Below are 591 nucleotides of genomic sequence, written 5' to 3'. Positions count from 1 at the left end.
CAACAGTCATCCATTGTATCCAGAGGTTTGTAAAAGAGTTATTTCGATAAGAACCAAAATATTGCTTCATAAAGAATGAAAAAAGAGAAAAAAAAACTATTCAACTAATCATCCACTGTACAGGGATTTTTGTCAGCGAATTGATAAAGGATATTAAGAAGAACACCGATTAGTGATGCCTTGGAAAACCTTTGAACTTTAGCAAACGTGCTGTACACTAAACAAACCCTTCCCATCCATGTTATAATACTCATTACTTCTTTGATTAATATTAACAGCAAAGCGAGGAGCCTCTTCATGATGTCTGGGTCACAAGGAGCAAATAAGCCGTGAGTCGAATTTTAAATGGATTAATCTTACGGTCATTTTGGTTTAATAGTTGTTGCTAATGGGAATGGGGTTTAAAGGTAAACTCTAAAATACAGCTAAGAGTACTCTAATATCTCGAGCACAGCTAAAGAAATGCTGTATTATGTGAAGAAATGGCCTTCGCTTTTATAACTTTGTATGTTAACTATAATGTGTAAGCTATAGTAAAATATCCCGAATGTTTTTATCTTTATGAAAACTATAATGGAGGCAGCTACTGAC

General features: G+C 34.0%; 1 protein-coding gene across 3 annotated transcripts in view; it reads left to right on the top strand.

Moving 5' to 3' along the window:
• Nucleotides 1-591, top strand: part of LOC119588775 (decapping and exoribonuclease protein-like) — a 4,580-nt gene that overhangs the window by 181 nt on the left and 3,808 nt on the right. The window contains exon 2 of one of the 3 annotated variants that reach the window (XM_037937416.1): nt 279-329. In XM_037937416.1, the coding sequence (XP_037793344.1) occupies nt 298-329 (32 nt within the window). In that variant the 5' untranslated portion in view covers nt 279-297. Of the gene's footprint in view, nt 1-264; nt 330-467; nt 506-591 lie in introns of those variants that run through there. The other 2 variants (XM_037937417.1, XM_037937418.1) reach the window with 2 other exon arrangements.

The sequence above is a fragment of the Penaeus monodon genome, chromosome 24, assembly GCF_015228065.2.
Source record: "Penaeus monodon isolate SGIC_2016 chromosome 24, NSTDA_Pmon_1, whole genome shotgun sequence".
Taxonomy (NCBI): domain Eukaryota; kingdom Metazoa; phylum Arthropoda; class Malacostraca; order Decapoda; family Penaeidae; genus Penaeus; species Penaeus monodon.
The sequence above is the reverse complement of the archived record's forward strand: the minus strand, read 5'-3'. Positions and strand labels throughout refer to the sequence as shown.